Source organism: Syngnathoides biaculeatus, chromosome 7 (genome assembly GCF_019802595.1).
Source record: "Syngnathoides biaculeatus isolate LvHL_M chromosome 7, ASM1980259v1, whole genome shotgun sequence".
In the NCBI taxonomy this organism is placed as follows: Eukaryota; Metazoa; Chordata; class Actinopteri; order Syngnathiformes; family Syngnathidae; genus Syngnathoides; species Syngnathoides biaculeatus.
In genome coordinates this window covers 6,136,187-6,155,739 of record NC_084646.1, presented here as the reverse complement: position 1 = coordinate 6,155,739, position 19,553 = coordinate 6,136,187, and the positions used below count along the sequence as shown (strand labels likewise).

At 42.9% G+C, this 19,553-nt stretch overlaps 1 protein-coding gene across 5 annotated transcripts; it reads left to right on the top strand.

Moving 5' to 3' along the window:
• Positions 1-487: 487 nt before the first annotated feature.
• On the top strand, positions 488-19,513 carry exoc1 (exocyst complex component 1). 5 transcript variants are annotated; one of them, XM_061824429.1, is made up of 20 exons: positions 488-579; positions 1,132-1,284; positions 1,361-1,493; positions 1,617-1,747; positions 3,260-3,419; positions 5,503-5,690; positions 6,695-6,922; positions 7,847-7,979; positions 8,078-8,187; positions 11,111-11,260; positions 11,463-11,571; positions 13,123-13,167; positions 13,527-13,711; positions 13,794-13,907; positions 15,415-15,494; positions 15,589-15,817; positions 17,257-17,440; positions 17,528-17,727; positions 17,805-17,999; positions 19,104-19,513. In XM_061824429.1, exons 3-20 carry the CDS (start codon positions 1,370-1,372, stop codon positions 19,254-19,256), a joined length of 2,718 nt encoding a protein of 905 aa, XP_061680413.1. In that variant the 5' UTR covers positions 488-579; positions 1,132-1,284; positions 1,361-1,369; the 3' UTR covers positions 19,257-19,513. The 5 variants fall into 5 exon arrangements, with proteins under 5 accessions (XP_061680413.1, XP_061680412.1, XP_061680414.1 ...); XM_061824428.1 differs by lacking the exon at positions 1,132-1,284 and having other exon boundaries at positions 493-579; XM_061824430.1 differs by lacking the exon at positions 1,132-1,284 and having other exon boundaries at positions 493-579; positions 13,548-13,711; positions 19,104-19,512.
• Positions 19,514-19,553: the final 40 nt, after the last annotated feature.

Here is a 19,553-nt window from a genome sequence, read left to right as displayed (position 1 = left end):
AGCAACATCTAGCGCTATAAACCAAGAGGCTATTTTATTTTTAAAAATTATATATTATTTTTGTGTAGTCTACATTAAATTTTAAAGTGTTGAGTATTTTTAGGTTATTTTACAATAACTAATCCCACCACATAAATGGACCGATTGCCACGTTTTATGCACAGATAAAATCATAATCTCATAAAATGTATTTTAATCTGAAATTTCGTCTCAACATAAACAACGGGTCGAAGGACGGTCCCGTGGTCCAAGGTTATTTTATGTAAAATATTATATTTTATTTGTGTCGCCTATATTAAAATTCAAAGTGTTAAGTATTTTTAAGTTATTTTACAATAAATAATTCCGCCGCATAAATTGACTGATTGCCACGTTCTATGCACAAATAAAATCATAATCTCATAAAGTGTCTTTTATGTCTGAAATTTCACCCCTCCAAAAAAAACGGGTCAAAGGACTGTCGTGCGCATGCGTAGTGCCTGCTATAATCACGTGACATGTACCGGAAACCCGGAAGTGAATCGGGATTGGGGCTTTAGTTGACGGACGGCCGCGGTGGTCTCTGTCAACTCCATAAAGGTAAGGATATTCATTTATGTCTTCCATTTACTTCGGGATTTAAACCACAATTCGAGACAGCTTGTAAACACAGCGTTGCTTTCGTTGTATTATAATAAAGTGTCATATTACCGTATTATATTGTGATATTGACGGATGTCGTTAGCTCCTTCTAGCTAACATTAGCTCGAGCCAGTGAGGATGTTGTCATGAGCGGCGATGTGTTTGCAGCTGTCGTTCACGAAAAGGGTTTGAAAATTCATTTTTGCAGATGATAAAGGCGTCTTCAGTAACTAAATAAAACCTCTCCTTTGCTTCTGAAGTATTCTGGGGATGTAGAGCTTGTTAAAATGCGTTTAAAAAAAAAACAACTTGATTTTGCTGAGGATAAGTGTTGTCAAATAGAAAGTATTTAAGTCTTAAAGTATAACGTAGTACCTTGCACGTATATCAAATCAATTCATTACATCCCTAAAAAAATGTCCTGATTTGAACACCAAGCCATATAGTATTATAGCACAATAAAAGGTAATGTGAAGAAATAATGTACGTGATACAGTATTTGTGTGTTAGATGTGCGCCTTTAAGGGGCGTGGCTTAATGAGTGAAGGAGTTGGAGTCCAGATGGAAACCTCAGTGTGACCGTCGGGATGTGAAGTGTGTGCGCCGGGAGCCTCTCTTTGGTTTTATTTTGTATTTTTTGTGTGAACTTTTTTTTTCGAGTAGGTGAGTTCATGAATGATGTGTCGGGATTCCTTTGTGTAGTTTTTGTTTATTCATGAATAATGAATGCATTTTACAGCCATCCACAATGACGGCCATCAAGCACGCCCTCCAGAGGGACATCTTCACGCCCAACGACGAGCGTCTGCTGGGCATCGTCAACGTCTGCAAGGCGGGGAAGAAGAAAAAGAATTGCTTTTTGTGCGCCACGGGTATGTAACGCATGACAACAAACATTTTGTGTTCATTTTTTCTATCACATTTTACTGTAAAATAAGAGCAAAATGTGCGGAAGTTGCTCGCGGAATCCACTTTTTTGGTCGTTGTCGTTCCAGTCACCACCGAGCGGCCCGTGCAGGTCAAAGTGGTCAAAGTGAAAAAGTCCGACAAAGGAGACTTTTACAAACGACAGCTGACGTGGGAACTGCGCGATCTGACCGAAGTGGACGCCAAAGATGCGAGCAAGGTCGGGGAAGTGACACGCCACATTTTTGCGGTGTGATATTAAACAGTGTAGCGGGTAGATTACCATGGATGGCAAGTGAAAGTTGTTTTTAAAACTAAATTAAAGAAGATATTGTGGAGGAATGTCGACCCACTTCAAGACCACCAGTTGAAAATCTCCCTCGAGGTATATAGAGCTCGTGCACATACGTCAGCGAAGTCACGTGACTGGCCATATTGACGGTCTAACAGAGCATTCTTCAATGGTAAGTCGGTTGAAGTCTGCACGAAAATAAACATTTAGAAGGTGATAATAAACGAAGGTACGTGGAAAAATGAGAAAGACTTGGGAAAGAGAACCCATATTTAATGCCGAAGTCGATGTTCTCGCCGATAAGTAATTGGACCGTTAACCCGCTTCCGCTTGTCTTGGACAACTGGATCTACACGTTGATCTGGTGAGTAAGTCGTCGAGATTTCCACGGAAGGGTTTGAAAGCGTACAAAAGTCTGGACGCATACGAATACTTTGTTGCTGGATCTGTTCTCAATCAAGAAATCACACAGTGATGGAGCCACTCACGTTTTTTCTATACAAATACCAATATTTAAATATATGACCCCTGGTTTTACACAAACTAGCATTCATTAACTGATTGGGGAAAGAAAAAAAAAGACAGTAAGTCAGCTCCTCCGTACACGGAAGCGTGTTGCGGCCACACATTAAACTTTAGTAAACCTCTCTGTGACAGACATTTTTTTAAAAAAATATGCATTGTTCTCATATGAGTCCAAAGCGTATTTAAAAAATAAATAAATAAAATGCTGGGATAGGATTTAGCCCCCGTACACGGAAGTGTGTTGCGGGCAAACGTTAACCTACGTAAGCATCACTGTGACCAACGGTTTATTTTCTTTTTTTAAATACGCAATAGACTCCTTTGAGAACAATGCATATTAAAAAGAATAAATAAATAAGATGTCTGTCGGGGAGAGGTTTACCGAAGTTTAACGTGTGGCCGCAACACGCTTCCGTGTACGTTGGCGATGACTCCGTTTTTTTTTTTTTTTAGGAATTGTTCTCAAATGAGCCAACTTGACATTATAAATACTTCTTGGGGTTTTGAAATTGAGAAGAATAACTCCTACCTGAAATGAAGTGATCGCTACACAGTCGTGTGGTGTGTACTTGGCTGGGCACTATCCATCATTAATTATTATCCATCCTTTATTTGCCGAAATCCATCGATCTTTTCTCGTCTTTTCAGCTTGTATTCTATAGAATGATCTCTTTGAATATCTGTCTCGTCTCTTGTAACAACCAGCAGCACAACAAGTCACCGGCATTGTGCATATTCTGTCCCCCACGGTGTCGAGCAGCTGTTTTTGACCCCCAATATGGCGCCGTGAGAATGGTGACGTCACGTGCACGGGCTCTTTATACAACAGTGGTGGTAAACGGTTGGATTCCAGTCGACTTAATATACACACCCCAGACGTTGAATGAGTTGACCTGTTTGCTTATTGTGCCTCAGGAGAACCCGGAGTTCGACCTTCACTTTGAGAAGGTCTACCGCTGGGTGGCCAGCAGCACGGCAGAGAAGAACTCGTTCATCTCGTGCATTTGGAAACTGAACCAGCGCTACCTGAGGAAGAAGGTCGAGTTTGTCAATGTCAGTTCTCAGCTCCTGGAAGGTGCGGTAACTTGTCTCTTTCCCTCTCTTGCTTTCTCTCCTCCTCCCCGCACTCCCCTTTAAATGTCGGAATCAGACTTGACGTCACTTGTGTGCCTCGATGTTTATTTGAAGCATGTTTGTAAACTGACTATTCAACCCTTTTTCTCTGTATTTTTTTTTTTTTTTGCTTTCTGCTACGGCTTTCTGTTAAAGTTCTTCTTCCTCTCAAACTTTCTTTGGCCAGAACTTCCTAAGGCGGAAGGTTGGTAGGACTTCACTTCCCCCACGTCCCCTTTTCCTTCCTCAAATTCCTCTCCGTCGCTCTTCATGACGTCACCAACTACCATCATTACATTTTCACCCACATAAATCAAATTAAGATGGTGGTGCAATAACTCATTCAACACATCTGGCCCACGTTGTTATACTCATTTTCCCCCATTTGTGTTTGCTTATTGTCCCCTTACCAAATTTTCAAACCAAAAATCTGTTTTCCATGTTTTTTTTTTAAATTCAGAAGACCATTCAGAACAATTTTAGCTGTCCAAAGGAGTATTGGGGCCACAATGAAGAAGAAAAAAAAGTTACAGTGCAAAATTGAGTTTGAAGTTGTAGGTGATGTGATTTTTTTTTTTTTTTTAAATTAAAGTCTTAATATTAAGAGAAGAAAGTCATAAAACGACGGAATTGAACAAAGAATGCCATTTGTTGCCTGCATATGGTTGAACAATGTGAGGGTCCCATCCTTTGTCGAATTATGACAATTTTCTCCAAAATATACTATATTATGGGCAGATTATTACTGTGCTTTAATTGTGTAGGGTGGCCCTAATGCTCCAACATAGACAAGAAACATATTTTTCGCCTTTTTTGGGAGGGGGGGGGCTTAACATTAACTTTTGCAGCTACTTGCCTTATTGGGCAAGTGAATTGAAATCTCAATTGCCGTAGTTTTCAAGAAATATTACATTATATTATATTGTTTATGTAATATTGTTTATAGCAACTGTTGATAATCCCTACATCATATAAAATATATTACAGGTTTTGTTATCGGTAATTGCATCTATGTTACGAATAAATAAAAATAATAAAAACATAAATCTAAATCTAAAAAAATATGCTAAAAGTTTGGAAAAATAACAAATAAAATGACAAAATACTAAATAATGACTTGAGAAATGACTAGTGAATTTTAAAGAAAAATATGTGAAAAGGTTGGCACAATAACAAATGACTAACAAATAAAATGACAAAATATTGACTTTTAGCAAATTATAAATGAATAATATACTAAATAATGTTTTTATTGATCAGGAAATCTAGCAAGTCATTTTCCTCGGCACAACTCAATAGGAAATATGAATTGCCCATCAGTGTGTTATTTAAAATGTGTCATGTCAAAATAGTATTGTCATCGATCACAGCACTTATCATTTGTATAAAAAAAAATATATATAATAACTACGTCGGACTTTCTTACCTCAGATTTTCCTTGATTGTATTTCGACATTCAACTGTTCTTGACCAAAGCACGAGGCGGCCATTACGCCGTAGGAGAAGGCACCTCATTGGGTTGTTCGGTCTAGCTCCAGCGAATCAGAAACTTGTATGTTAAGCTGTTGTTGTCCCGTTGTTTAACGTGATGTCGGCGGCGAATTGTCAAAACTATCGACTCGGACACAATAATTTTTTTTGAATAAATGCGGAATTACGATATATGTGTGAAAATTCCAACTTACTTGCCGTACATTTACTTTCCCGAAGATGCTTTTCGTGCAAGTCGGGCAATCAGGCAATGGTTAATGTTGAGCCCCGGGGGAGTATTGTAGATGCCGTACGTAAGACCTCATTCTCGTACTGGATGCTCTTAACTGCTGCTCGATCACTAACTGGTGGTGAATGTGTACATTTTTATAATGTTATCATTCTGAAACTGAACTTTCCATGAGATCAGTGTATGGAAATGTCCCCTGCCTGTCTTGGAATGTCTTCACCTGTCTGTAAAGGGTTCCGCCTTAATGTGTTTTGAGCACAAATGAAGATTTGCTATTATTTTGCATGTTCATGTTCCTTTCTGTTTTTTTTTTCTTTGCCAATAGAGTCGGTGCCCAGCGGCGAGAGCCAGAGTGTCGCCGGCGGGGACGAGGACGCTCTGGACGACTACCAGGAACTGAGCGCCCGTGAGGAGCAGGACATCGAGGGCATGATGGAGGTGTGCGAGTACGCCATATCCAACGCCGAAGCCTTTGCCGAGCAGCTTTCCCGGGAGCTGCAAGTCCTCGATGGGGTAAGTGGAACAATAATGTCCAACAGACACTAAAAGCATTTTCAATCAAGGTGAGAGCGGTTCTCCCACAAGTCACAATGTTTTTCCGGGCGTGACTGGATAAAATGAAATATAATACTTTCTTTTCCTGATTGACATAAAATCAGTCTCAACCTTTCATGTTTTATCTCAATTAGGATTACCAAAAAATAACAACAGAATTTTTTTTGGGACAAGTATATTTACTAGAGCCGGCACAGTGGTTCAACTGGTAAACCGTTGGCCTCAAAGTCCTGAGGTCCCGGGTTCAATCTCGGACCCGCCTGTGCGGAGTTTGCATGTTCTCCCCCTGCCTGCGTGGGTTTTCTCCGGGCACTCCGGTTTCCTCCCACATCCCAGAAATACGTAACGTTAATTGGACACTCTAAATTGCCCCTAGGTGTGATTGTGAGTGTGACTGTTTGTCTCTAGGTGCCCTGTGATTGGCTGGAGACCAGTACAGGGTGTGCCCCGCCTCCTGCCCGTTGACAGCTGGGATAGGCTCCTCCACTCCCCGCGCCCCTTGTGAGGATAAGCGGCTAAGAAAATGGATGGATGGAATTTATTGACAGTGGACCACATGTTAGCATGCCTACCGAACAGTTCTAAGGACCAGGGTTCAAATCCCGGCCTCGCCACTGTGGAGTTTGCATGTTCTTCCCGCGCCTGTGTGGGTTTTCTCCGGGCACTCCGGTTCCCTTCTACATCCCCAAATCATGAGCAGAAGGTTGATTAAAAATTGTAAATTGCCCGTAGGTTTTTTTGTGAGGGCGAATGGCTATTTTAGATCAGTTAGGAGTACCACATTTATTTCTATATACCAAATGCCAGAATAAAGAAAGAAGAATTTTTGGGTGTGGTAAATGTATATGATAAACAATGCAGTTATGGCTAAAAAAAAAATTGGGACCCCTGAGGTGCCAATGTTTTTGAGCATATTTTGAAATGTTTGTATTTCATCATTTCTCTTTTATGACATTTTTAAGGCCAACATCCAGTCCATCATGGCATCGGAGAAGCAGGTCAACATCCTGATGCAGCTGCTGGACGAGGCTCTGGGTGAGGTGGACACCATCGAGGGCAAGCTGAGCAGCTACGAGGAGATGCTGCAGAGCGTCAAGGACCAGATGGACCAAATCTCGCAGAGCAACCGCCTCATCCAGATCAGCAACACCAACAACGGCAAGCTGCTGGACGAGATCCAGTTCCTTGTGGTGAGGAACAAACACACAGAAGCTTAGCTATGTTACACTTGAGAGTGATTGGCTCAGGGCGGTTGCGGGCAGTGGATATGGGATCTGCGAAGTTTTGCTAGTCCGTGTTGGCTGGAGTCCCATTGGCAATCTAGTTTAAGTTACATCAGTCACCATTACTGATTCTAAAGGATTTGGGAAGAATAGATTGACATGGCAACGCGACGAGGGTGACACATTATTGGACAAAAAAAACCTTTACATCCACATGTATGTATCGGAAGAAGTGCGCCCGATAGAAACAGTATGAACTGAAGGGAATAAAGTACAGTACAACATCGGTTCTCGACCACAATTCGTTCTTGAAGGTGGTTTGAGAAGTGATTTGTTTGAAAACCAAATTGATATTTCCCATTACAATTAATGGACAAAGAAATAATGCGTTCCGAGCCCCCAAAAATTAGGCTTTTTAAAGCATTTTTTTTTTAGCTTTTCCTGATAATAAACTGCACAGTAGAAACACATGTATAGTTCATACTTTATATCATAAAATAATTAAAAAATATATATATTTTTGCTTAAAATGTACGCTTTAGTAGTAGAGTAAGCTAGGCTGGGAGTGCATTGTCGTATCTGGAGTGACTCTGCCCCCACCCTTGAAAGATGGGACGAGATGAGACGTCTGAATTTGTCTTTTACTGATCCCAAGTAGCGAAGGCATTCACACCAGAATGAGTTCTACAGCTGAAGGAGAAAGTGTGACAAAAACTTTTGAATTCCATTTATTTATGTCACTATAAAGTTTCTGATAGTCTTAGCTAATGATTGTGTTTGGGTCAGCAAACAAGGCTTTGCCAAAGGAAACGCGAAAGCTGCTTTGGTTCAATTTTGCTGCCATTTTGTACGCTGCCACCTGGTGCCTAGCAACCGTGTCGTCTGTCCTAGCACAACATGGACCTGTCCAAGGGCCACATCCGAGCCCTACAAGATGGAGATCTCACCACTCCCAAAGGCATCGAGGCTTGCATCAACGCTGCCGAAGCCCTTTTGCAGTGCATGAACGTGGCCCTCCTTCCAGGTATTTTTTTTTTTTTTTTGTTCCCCACCCAAATGATAAACGCTCGTCCTGGTCTTCGAGCCACAGCCTCTTTTTTTTTTTTTTTTTTTTTGGCTTAGGCCACGACAAGTTGATGGCCGTGAAGCAGCAGCAGCACCTGTTCACCGATCTGAGGGACACGTTTGCCCGCCGACTCACTAATCATCTCAACAACGTGTTTGTGCACCAGGTAATGCCATTTTGTGGCTGTGCAGTGTGAACAACTCCTGTGGTTGTCGTTTTGTTAAAGAAGACGCTTTTTTTTTTTTCATAGTTTAAAACGGTTCCCAAATGACGTTTGTAATATGCTTTCTTCAAAATACCCCTTAATCTTCTTTGTCTGCATGCATGTGTTATACTGCCTCCGGTGGTCATGTCAGAAACATGCTTAATTAATTATTCATAATCCAGAAACTGTAACTCTTTACACTTTATTTAATTGTTATTACTATATGTTTTTGTTAAATGCAGTCTAATTGATTGCTATTTTCCTTAAGAATTTAATTGTTCGGGGGAGACAGTGGAGGCATCGCACCCATTCGGGACGTGGTTGTGTTTCAGACAACGCAGTTTGTGCCATTACTTGAAAGTGCCTCTGGATCTTCATCCATCCCGGTTTCCAAGTCATGTGCAGAGAATTTAGGAGTGTGTGTGTTGGAGGGAACGGGATTTTATAAATTAGCTGTACTGTTATGTTACAATCGAGCTGAACAGCTCACTCATAGACGAGATTTCGGGAGGTAGGCAGATTTATGAAACATTTCTTTAATTGTTATTTCATACTTACTTTTGAGACCCCGTTATTTGTATTCAAGCAATTAAAAATCGAGTTTTCCACATTGTCTCACCAAACCGCAAAAGCTCCTCGAGATTGGTGAATATCTTAGTACAGGGCCACAGAGAAAGAACTACAAATTTACATCATTTTTGCTGTATTACAAGTCACATGTCACCGTGTTTTATCTTGAAAATTGGCCGAATCATCACTGCTATAACAGTTGCGTGTCTCAATTGACACGTTGAGACCGCACAAAATGTTCTGGCTTTGCCCCAATTTTGGCTCTTCTGACGCTACTTCCGAGAGCTCTTCATTTCCTCTCCTGCTCTGCTCTCTCTGTCTCCGTCAGTTCAACCACTTCAGTCACTTCAAAATGACCATCCCTCACTTGTATAGGTCTTCGTGTCTGTCACTTCCAGTGAGTAGCCTCACCTCAACCTGCAAAGCTAGCCCACTTACGGACGAGCTGTGCATGGGATTTGTCTCTAACCACCACCTAACGGCCCCTCGACTTAAAAAAAAAAATGGAAGGGCCCCCGTGGAGTATCTTGTTATTTTTGTAACTGAAGAACTCACATTCACCTGAACGGTACTGCATGTTTTTTGTAAAACCAACATGTGTAAGAAATGACAGTAATAATGGTTTGCGATGGAAAATATCTTTTTAGTGGTGTGCGTTTGCCAGTTTTTTAACTTACTCGTACAGTGGGTATACTGTACAGGGAAAAGGAACCCATAATAAGTGAAAAGCCGCGATATAAGCTTTGAACACATTTAAACATATTAAAACACACATTTTCACCACATTACAAAAGTGTTTGAACACAAAAATGAATTGCTCACATAAATCGTGTGGAAAATACTGTTTATTGTAGTGTACGTGTACATGCATGTGCAAAAAAATGGACGGGGGATGTGACAATGGTCAGTGCGTGCGAGTTTCTGGGTGTGAGCTGTGGCCAACAGCAGCTATTGATTGCGGTTGGTGTGTTTTACTGTTCCTCGGCATTACGACTTGAACTCCTGCACTTGGGGCAGGACCTCACCCCCGACATGAAGGGGGGTACTCCCCCCTTTTTCCGACTGAGTACCGTGGTCTCAGATTAGGTGGTTCTCATTGCTCCCGCTCTGGAACCACATCATCTACAAAAAAGCAGTGATGTAATACTAAGGCCACCAAACCATGAAAGAAATCCAGCAGTTTCTCAGTTTTGGGGATGCTAGCTACCACGTAACAGCCAAGTTGTTTTATTTTACCCGTCCTGCGTGCCCATGGTCAACGCTCATTTTTGACATGTTTGAGCAAACACGCTAAGCCCGTGAGCGCTCCCTTTTGACCACTGTGAGCAACAGCAGGCGTATGAACTGTGGTCAGATCGGTGTTATCCATTCAAGTTACATGCCTCATTAAAAGATCCGAAAATTTTAAGAACAATTTTATTTGTCTTTTTGCAAACTTGCAAGGAAAATGTCAAACAAAAACAAAAAAATACATTGCTAACCAAACCAAGCCAACTATGAACTTTAAATTTGAAATGTCGCTTCCACCTTTGTTTCTTTTATTTATTTTTAACCCACAATGATATCCCCGTCTGTTTTTCTTGGTGTAAAACTGAATTATTGCTTGCAGAAAATCTTTAGCAATGCATGTTGGAAGCTGAATGATGCTCCCAAACAGTTTTAAGGTTAATGTTATGATGTCTCCTATTTTTAAAATACAGAATTAGCTTTTTGGGCACTTTATCGTCTGTGCTTTCATCCTGTGTCAAGCTGCGCCAAAGTGGAATTTTAACATTATACACCATCTCATTCAGGACTTTCTACTTTGGCTTTAGACCAGACCTTTTTTACTCACAAAAAAAAAAAGAAAAGAAAATCTCGTCCAGTTGCACCACTTTTTCTTCTTCATTATTATTCACATACTCTGACATTCATTAAAGCAGCATCATTTTTTTTTTTTTTTTTTTTTACTTTTGCCATTATCAAGAGTAAACATAAGCAGCATGTCTAACTCGTCTTTGCTCTACGTTGCCCAGAATGTGTTTCTAACTAAAGCACTGGTGGTGGGCGGTGTCAGGTAAACAATGAAGTAGAGTGTATGGCATGGTATGGCTGAGCAGCAGCTTGTTAGAGTCCGTGTGCTGCCGTGTTTAAAAAAAAAAAAAAGTCAGGCTGTGGTTCACTGCGCTGGATCGGTTTTCATGTGCGCTACAAGTGCGCAGGTGCGCAGCTTAGAAGGAACATTGTCCATGGTCCATAACTTAATTTGAAACCTCCGTCAGTTATTCGTGACTCTATAGCACATGGTCCAAATGTTCCCGTTTGTGACGTCCAGGGCCACGACCAGAGCTCCACTTTGTCCCAGCACACAATGGAGCTGACCCTGCCCAAGCACAGCCCCCTCCACCGGGATCTGCTGCGCTACGCCAAGCTCATGGAGTGGCTGAAGGTCACCCACCGGGAGAAGTACGAGGGCCTATCAAGGGTCAGTGGTCTTACCGTGATGTGACGACTCGCCCCTGACCTGTCGGTCCACGAGTCCCTCTTGAGGTCGTTGAATTACGTAGTAATCACACAACAGGGGCCGCCATTACACGTGCATTGTTTGTATTCAACGACATAATAGCAGTCATTTTTAGACCAGAAGAGTACTTTTTGTTTCTTTTTTTTTTTTTTTTCATGTGCAGACCTACGTGGACTACATGAGCCGACTGTACGAACGAGAAATCAAAGACTTCTTTGAGATTGCCAAAATCAAGATGGCGGGCACGAGCAAAGAGGCGAAGGGCAAGTTCGGTAAGAAGTCGGATTCACGGTGTTTGCGACTGAGTTTTTGATGGGAGCTTTTTAAAATCTTTCCAGTACATAACCTGAGCCCAGTTACATTAGTTGTTTAAACTGGGCTGTCACAATAACATTGTGTGCAGTTTTGGTGGTTATTTGGTGTTGCCACTCATATTAATGTGTGTTAGGAGCTTCATCTTGACAAAAATGTAGCTTTGCCAACATTTTGTGGCATCTATTGGCAATGATGAACATCTTGAGGGGGTGTCAACTACGGATTTTTGCAATTCACAGCAGGGCTCGGTCCTTATTCGCTGGGGAACACTCAATGCTGTTTGTAAATCAACTACAGACATTTGAAACAAAATAGTGGTATACGGTGGCACGGTGGATCAGCTGGTAAAGTGTTGGCCTCACAGTTCTGAGGACCTGGGTTCGATCCCGGCCCCGCCTCTGTGGAGTTTGCATCTTCTCCCCGTGCTTGCGTGGGTTTCCTCCGGGGTCTCCGGTTTCCTCGCACATGCCAAAAACATGCACCGTTATTTGGACACCCTAAATTGCCCCGAGGTGCGGCTGTTTGCCTTTATGTGCCCTGCGATTGGCTGGCAACCAGTTCAGGTTGTACCCCGCCTTCTGCTCGTTGACAGGTGGGATAGGCTCCAGCACTCCCCGTCACCCACTGTGAGGATAAGCGGCTAAGTAAATGGATTGATGGAGTAGTTGCAGTTTATTATGAGGATTGGGTGCGTGCCGGGTATCGGGTTGATACCAACTTTATGTCAAAGCTGGCTGTTTTGGATTAACCCAGTCATTTCCCACTCGGGAAGAATCATAAATGGAAATTTTAAAAAAAAAAAAAAGCAATAGTGTCCCTCGCATATTGTGTCATTAACTCAAATATTGTAAATAAAAGCTTTCGAATAGACACATCACCAGCTTGGTTTTCCCCCCAAATTTAAAGAAATGGTAATGTTACTGTATGTAAACTTACGACTGAAGAAAGTATTGAAAAATGTTGTCGTTATCCTGGCTTTTAACTCATAGAAATCCATCCATCCATTTTCTTTGCCGCTTATCCTCACGAGTGTCGCGGGGAGTGCCGGAGCCTATCCCAGCTGTCAACGGGCAGGAGGCGGGGCACACCGGTAGTGTATGTAAACGTGTTTTCCAACTGTATTACATCATAACAAATCCTAATGAGCTATTTAAATGTGACTGCACCTTTTTCAACTTGAATCCTTGTGCCACAAATATTTGGGTTTGACTTTTTTTAAAGACAAGCTGAAAAGGTGTGGAAAGCCCTGCTTTTCGTCAGCGGTGGTGTTATTGACCCCTTGCCGCTTTCTCGACTTGTTTACAAGTTGAATATCTGTCAACAGCCACATCCGCTTCCTGCATTCCGTGTTCGCTTTTCTGTCGAACGCACCCTTGTGAGGAGGTTTTGCCCAGTCTGGCGCGCGTCAGCTTCCGCAAAAGTTGTCCCGTCTTAACCGCCCGTGCTGCACGTCACTAAGCCTAACCCTCTCTCTGTCTTTGACGGCCGCCCTTTCTAACTGGCTGCAGCCACGCTTCCGCGGAAAGAGAGCGCACTCAAACAGGAAACGGAAAGTAAGTGAGACACGAGCGGACGGCCTCCCCACCCTTGTTTTCCTACCACAATGCTTTCCATGTAATTGCACTGAAAACAACATCAGCTTATTTAATGCTTGTGTTACAACAACGCTTCATTATATAGTCTGTTGACCTAGATAGACGTGTATGTGTGCGTACATCCTCTTATTCCTACAAGTGTATCCCTGTGTGTGTGTGTCCCACGTGTGTGTATATGTCTGAAAATGTGTTTTTGTTCGCAACTGTGACTGTGTATTGTTTGTGTCTGTGTACCCATCTTCATGTGTCTTCTCCCCTTGTGTGTGTGTGTCTTTCTTTGTGTTTGTGTGCGTGTGTATTTCTGTAACCTCACTTAGACACCTCCATATTGAAATCAGGCCTTCACAGCAGCTCCGGAAAGCTGACGGGCTCCACGTCCAGCCTCAACAAGCTGAGCGTGCAGGGTTCGAACAGCCGGCGGTCGCAGTCGTCCTCGCTGTTGGACATGGGCAACATGTCGGCGTCCGACCTGGACGTGGCCGACCGCACCAAGTTCGACAAGGTACCCTCGGCGGAGGAGGTCGCACGAGGGTGAACGAAAATGAAGTCTGTGTGTGTTCACGAGCTGGAGTGGATGTTTGCAGATTTTCGAGCAGGTCCTAAGTGAGCTGGAGCCTCTGTGCCTCGCGGAACAAGATTTCATCAGCAAGTTCTTCAAGCTGCAGCAGCACCCAACCTTCTTTCCTCCTCTCGCTCAGGTGACTTCAGAGATTTTGACCCTTTTGATCCATGTCCAAATTAAAGCCCAAGTGTCGTGCCTAAAAACATTCTAAAATAGATATTGTAATGAAAAATATATATAACGTGATTCACTTCAATGTGTATACGAAAAAATAAATATGAGTGAAGCGCGCATCATCCACTCGCAAAGTTGCGGAAGTGTCATTCGACATCCATGTGGTCGCCATATTCGCTGCATCTTCTGCACGTGACGTCACACCGGGAGATTCGCCATTGAAAACCCGCTGTGGCCCCGACTGTGGGAGACGTGCATCCCCCTTGTGACACGGAAGCTCTTTTTGAAGAAAAGAACATCTCGCAACCGAGTGAAGTGACCGGGGCAGTATTACCTTATCGTTTCGAGCCATATTTAGATGATATGCGGATCACTTCGAACTAACAACAAACTCCCAAACAGTATGTATTAGCCAGCCCGGTCGAAGCCGTGCCCCTCGTCTGAACCTCGGCGCCGACGGGTTACATCGACACATTTAGCACCCCTGACTTATGTGCGCAGATCTTATGTTACGTTCTGAGAGGTTTGCGCCCCCTTTCCCCCAACTATTGTTTTTTTTTTTTTTTTTTAGTAGCTGTATACACACCTACCCGTCATTTGGAACCCACGAAGCTCTCGTCCTTTGCACCCGTGCAATCCATTTTGTCACGACGAACCGGATCTTTTGGAAATGTAGGAATAGTAAATCCATCCTCCCGAGCGTTCGAACAATATCCAGCAATACAACGAGCCGGCATTTTGGCTAACACAAAGGAACAAAGAGCTAGCTTCCAGCAGGTAAAACTAGTAGAAACAGACGAGACCGCTTGAGTGCGCTACTGCCCTGTACGTCACTTCCTGCTTCTTCTCGAAAACAAATCCCTCAAGAGGATTTTCATGGCGGGAGTTACAAAAAGGCATATACGTCAAAATCATGTTGTACGGTGGGGGAAAAAAAAAAGGACTGGGTCCATACTGGCTGACATTTCTTCATTAATAACATTCGAATAATCATGCATATCATGACAGTGGACCTCTAAGTGCGAAATTACGATTCCCTGGAATTGAAAGTGCCTGTGGATAGTCCATCTGCATCTCAGTCAGGGATTGTAAACAACATTATGAAAGTTTTGGCAGGCAAGGGTTTACAAATTAGTTTTTCCTGTCAGAAAACACAAATTACATCTTAAAAATTGGACTGCATTGCAGAAATCCAGTCGACTTTGCGATGAAGATCGCATTTTCATAACAATGTTTGTCTGATTGCCGGAAATGAAAACAATAATTTAGGCTTTTTATCACCCGCGTTACCATTTTCACAACACAACATGGCGTCTCTCGGTTATCAAAGGATGCGCTCATGTTCCTTCTGTTTTCCAGAAAGCATAAAATTGCAAAGCAATAACGGAAGCTGGCACGCTTTCATCTCTCATAAGCGTCTGTAAGTGTCTGGCAGGAGTTGTCATGTTTTATTTCCACTGCTTCGTCAGCCTGAAGCGCAGGAGTCCGACGGCAACTTGCCCTCAAGGATGCCTCCCCAGGCGGAACACAGACACTCCTTGTCATCGGAGTGAGTACTCAAATTAACATGGAAGTTGTACGTCAACAGTCTTCACACTTTAACTCAACGTAATTTATTTTTTATTTTTTTTTCACCTTCAAAGCAAAGACATGGTGCGGCTGATGATGAATAAAGTCTTCCAGAGCATCGAGCCGGAGCTCAACAGCCTCATCGCTCTGGGCGACAAGATGGACAGCTTCCACTCGCTGTACATGCTGGTGAAGATGAGCCACCACGTGTGGACGGCCGAGAACGTGGACCCGGCCTCCTTCCTCAGCACCACGCTGGGGAACGTGCTGGTCACCGTCAAGAGGAACTTTGACAAATGCATTGTGAGTCGTGTGTGTTATTCTCAGGGATATGCTTGTGCCCATTGAAGATATTGAATCTTCATTCTCGATTGCATCTCACAGATATTAGCTGACAGGGTCCAAACTTTGCCACGAATAATGAAAATATGTGACTAATTGTCTGACAATTTCAAAGGTTTGCATTTGCGTGCAGCCCATAAAATGCTACTAAAATTTTTTTGGGTGACTGGAAAGCGTTGGCCTCACAGTTCTGAGATCCCGGGTTCGATCCCGGACCCGCCTGTGTGGAGTTTGCATGTTCTCCCCCGTGCCTACGTGGGTTTTCTCCGGGCACTCTGGTTTCCTCCCATATCCCAAAAACATGCAACATTAATTGAACACTCTAAATTGTCCCCAGGTGTGATTGTGAGGCTGACTGTTTTTCTTGATGTGCCCTGTGATTGGCTGGCAACCAGTTCAGGGTGTGCCCCGCCTCCTGCCCTAGGATCCAGCACTCCCGCAACCCTCGTGAGGATAAGCGGCGAAGAGAATGGATGGATATTTTCTTTTTCCAGCAGGAAAGGCTGCGGCCTAAATAAAATATTTCCCATTAGTTCAATATAGTTGTTTGGCACCCAGAGGCACCAAATATTCTTATAGATGATTAAATGTTGATATAGTTTAGGCCTTAAAACTCAATTTTCCCACAGGTTTTTGAAACAAAGCTAAAAAAAAAAAATTTGGCTACAATTCCAAAAGATATTTTTGGCGCAAACGCAGCACAGCTCATTGCCAAAAGAACTGCGTTTTTTCAGCTTGAACTGAGTCCTCGGACAGGTTGGAGTGAATTTATGAGTGAAAGAAACGGAAAAGCCTACAAGAGCATCTGAATTTTATTTGAGGTTAATTCGAGGCACTTTAAATGGTGGCAGGTGTGTGCTGACTGATTTCCATTTCAAATGAGTTTAGTGTACTGTATTTTTTGCACTATAAGGCACATCTTCAATGAATGGCCCATTTTAAAACTTTTTTCATATATAAGGCGCACCGCTCCGCATTGTAAGGCGCACAGAATAGACGCTACAGTAGAGGCCGGGATTACGTTATGCATCCATTAGATGGGGCTGCACTAAAAGCTCAATATTGATCCATATGTAAGCCGCACCGTCGGCTTTTGAGAACATTAAAGGCTTTTACGTGCGCCTTATAGTGCGGAAAATACCGTAACTGGTTAATTCTGAATACGACCACAACTCCACAATTAGAAGAGGGTGTGCGCACTTGTTCAACCACATTATCTTCTGTAAATTTTTATTTAGAAGAATTTTAAAAAATCAAATGTGTTTTTACAGGTTATTAATTTGGAAATAATTACTATTACTGTATCAGAAAAAGCTTGAATTTGTACCGGGGTGCGTCGGGTTTTTATATCCGTTGTATGCGATCTATCTAATAATAGGCCGTGTCTTTCCTCTTCGTAGTCTGGCCAGATCAGACTGATGGAAGAAGTGAAAATTTCCAAGAAGAGCAAAGTCGGCATCCTGCCTTTCGTCACCGGCTTTGAGGAGTTTGCCGAGCTGGCCGAGACCATCTTCCGAAACGCGGAACGTCGCGGCGACCTCGACAAAGCTTACGTCAAGCTCATCAGAGCCGTCTTCATGAACGGTAAGAATGCTGACTCGTGTATTTTTTTTTTATTTTTATTTTTTTAAGGCGGTGGCAAGGCTCTGACGAGCCCCTGGTCTTTATTAGTGGAGAAAGTGGCCAACGAAAGCCAGAAGACGCCGCGGGACGTGGTGATGATGGAGAACTTCCACCACATCTTCTCCACCCTGTCAGGGCTGAAGATCTCCTGCCTGGACGCGGAGAGACGCGAGGCCAAGCACAAATACACGGACCACCTGCAGTCCTACGTCATTAACTCTCTGGGCCAGCCTCTGGAAAAGCTCAACGTGAGACCATTTATACTGTAACAAGATGTTCGTTATGGGATTCATTGAGCAAATGAATCGTCACGGCGCCGTTGCAGCATTTCTTCGAGGGCGTGGAAGCCCGCGTGGCGCAGGGGGTCCGCGAGGAGGAGGTGAGCTACCAGCTGGCGTTCAACAAGCAGGAGCTCCGAAAGGTCATCAAAGAGTACCCCGGAAAAGAGGTCAAGAAGGGACTGGACAACCTCTACAAGAAGGTGGACAAACACTTGTGTGAAGAGGAAAGCTTGCTACAGGTCAGATATTAATACCTTCATACAATAATTTATTATTATGGTACTCCTTTGAGATATGAGTGTGTTTTCTCAAATCACATTTCTCTACTGAAATACCGTAATTCCCAGCCTACAGAGCGCACCTGGTTACAAGCCTCACCGAGTACATTTGTAAAGGAAATACCATTTGGTACTTACTAACGGCGCAGGCGTGTAAAAGCCGCGAGTGCCCACGTTGAAACACGAGATATTTACAAAGAAAGACGGTACACAAACAGTTTAACGCTAGCGCGGCGCTAGTGCTGACACTAGTGCTAATGCCAGCCCCGCGCTAATGCTAGCGCCGCGCTACCACTCACACTAACAGGGCCGGTTAAAATAAAATAAAAAAGACACGCTAGTATCACAGCAGCGACACGTTAGCACAGCGCTAAGGCTAGTGCAACACTAGCAGGGCCGGTAAAAGTCAGTTCCTCGGCACATATATTCCACCAGTCTCATTCTTAACTTTTCCGGTTCGAGCGCCGCCTTGCGGCCGTTAGAAAAGATGCACAAATTAGCCGCATCACCGCATAAACCGCAGGGTTGAAAGCGTGTGGGAAAAAAAGTCGCGTTTTGTAGGCCGGAAATTACGGAAAATGGAAGTCGCGTTTTGTAGGCCGGAAATTACGGAAAATGGAAGTGTCATTAATCTGGTCCATCTTCCCAAATAAAACAACGCATTAGTTTTGTGGTTTCCTGATTGTTAAAATACAACTCTATAATATTGTGCTTTATGACAAAAATTGAGTAACTTTTTTTAAATATATGTATGGTGAAATTATAGACAGTAGTTCTTCAAAAAGTATCGTGTGATGGCTTCAGGCTGTTTGTTGACACTCCCGTTTGAAGTTTACAGTAAAACTCAAAGTCTATTACAATTAGTGGATTAAGTAAATCCTACAATTAATTGAAGTGCTTTAACAATTTGTAGTTAAGATAAAACACACTAATTAAAATAACAGGACACCATGTTATCATGTCCTAATAATCTTTTGAATATTTCAGGAACAAATGATTTTTCCGTGACTTTTATTTGCTTTGCTTTGTTAACACGGCCTTCCTCCTCGTTTGGACAACCGGCAGGTGGTGTGGCACTCCACGCAAGACGAGTTCATCCGGCAGTACAAGCACTTCGAAGACCTGATCGGCCGATGCTACCCCGGCTCTGGAATCACCATGGAGTTCACCATTCAGGACATGCTGGAGTATTTCTCCAGCATCGCTCAGTCCCATTAGCCCTGTTGACAGTGACTCACTAGTGACACGCTCTGGATAAAAAGATGTATTCATTCGTCCATCCCATTTTTTTTTTTTTTTTTTTTTTTTACTGCGTTTTTATTCTAACATGTTTTTGGACTCAGAGGAAAAACCCATTTGAGCACAGCACGCAAACCCCCACACAGTAAGGCCGGATCTGAGATTCAAACTTTGAACTTCAGACCTGCAAGGCGGACGTGCTAAGGCTAAATTCACACACTGCCTGCGTTTATTCCTTCAGTCTACTTTGCACCATGTTAGTAATAAAATTGCAAT